Source organism: Eimeria mitis, genomic scaffold (assembly GCF_000499745.2).
Source record: "Eimeria mitis Houghton genomic scaffold, Emh_scaff5523, whole genome shotgun sequence".
NCBI lineage: Eukaryota > Apicomplexa > Conoidasida > Eucoccidiorida > Eimeriidae > Eimeria > Eimeria mitis.
In genome coordinates this window covers 1,499-2,212 of record NW_013573795.1, presented here as the reverse complement: position 1 = coordinate 2,212, position 714 = coordinate 1,499, and the positions used below count along the sequence as shown (strand labels likewise).

The window sequence follows — 714 nt, the reverse complement described above, 5'->3', positions numbered from 1 at the left end:
CGCTTCGGGGCCCCCCCCGCATGCACTGCAGCGGCGAACGCGCAGCTCTGTAAGAACTCCTGCTGCTGCTGCTGCTGCTGCTGCTGATTGGGGTGGTGGGGTGCAGGAGTACAGCATAGAGCGGCGCAGCAGCAGGAGGGAAACTATGAATTCGAGGTGCGCAGCAGCAGCAGCAGAGGATGCAGACGGAAGAGACAGTTCCAGCCGGGCTGTTCATTTGTCTTCTGCTGCTGNGCAGCAGCAGAGGATGCAGACGGAAGAGACAGTTCCAGCCGGGCTGTTCATTTGTCTTCTGCTGCTGACTTTGCTGCTGCAGCATTTGATTCGACTGCAGCAGCTGCTGCTCTTGCTGCTGCTGCAATGCCTGCTGCTGCTGCTGCTGCTGCTGCTGCTGGCCCTTCCTTAGTCAACGGGCAGCAGCAGCAGTTTCCGGTGGCAGCGGAGGGGTTTGTGCTGCAGCAGCAGCGGGAGGCTTTGCTGCTGCAGCAGCAGCAACTCCTGCTGCAGCAGCAGCAGCATGAAGCAGCAAACGCACTTGGCGACAGCAGCAGCAGCAGCAGCAGCAGCAGCAGCAAAGGATCAGGGAGAAGCCCGAAAGAGGCAGGTGGAGGGGCGTTGAATGGCAGTATAGATATGTGGTTGGCGCTGCAGCAGCAGCAGCAGCAGCAGCAACAGCAGCAGCAGCAGCAGCAGCTACTGATGTCATTCCAGCAG

General features: G+C 60.2%; 1 protein-coding gene across 1 annotated transcript in view; it reads left to right on the top strand.

Annotated features, from left to right (window-relative positions):
• EMH_0082510 (uncharacterized protein) overlaps positions 1–714 on the top strand; it is a gene marked incomplete at both ends in the record, with an annotated part of 2,793 nt that overhangs the window by 1,050 nt on the left and 1,029 nt on the right. Inside the window, 2 exons of the mRNA XM_013500546.1 lie at positions 3–49; positions 110–714. Coding sequence (XP_013356000.1) covers positions 3–49; positions 110–714 — 652 coding nt within the window. The remainder of the gene's footprint in view (positions 1–2; positions 50–109) is intronic.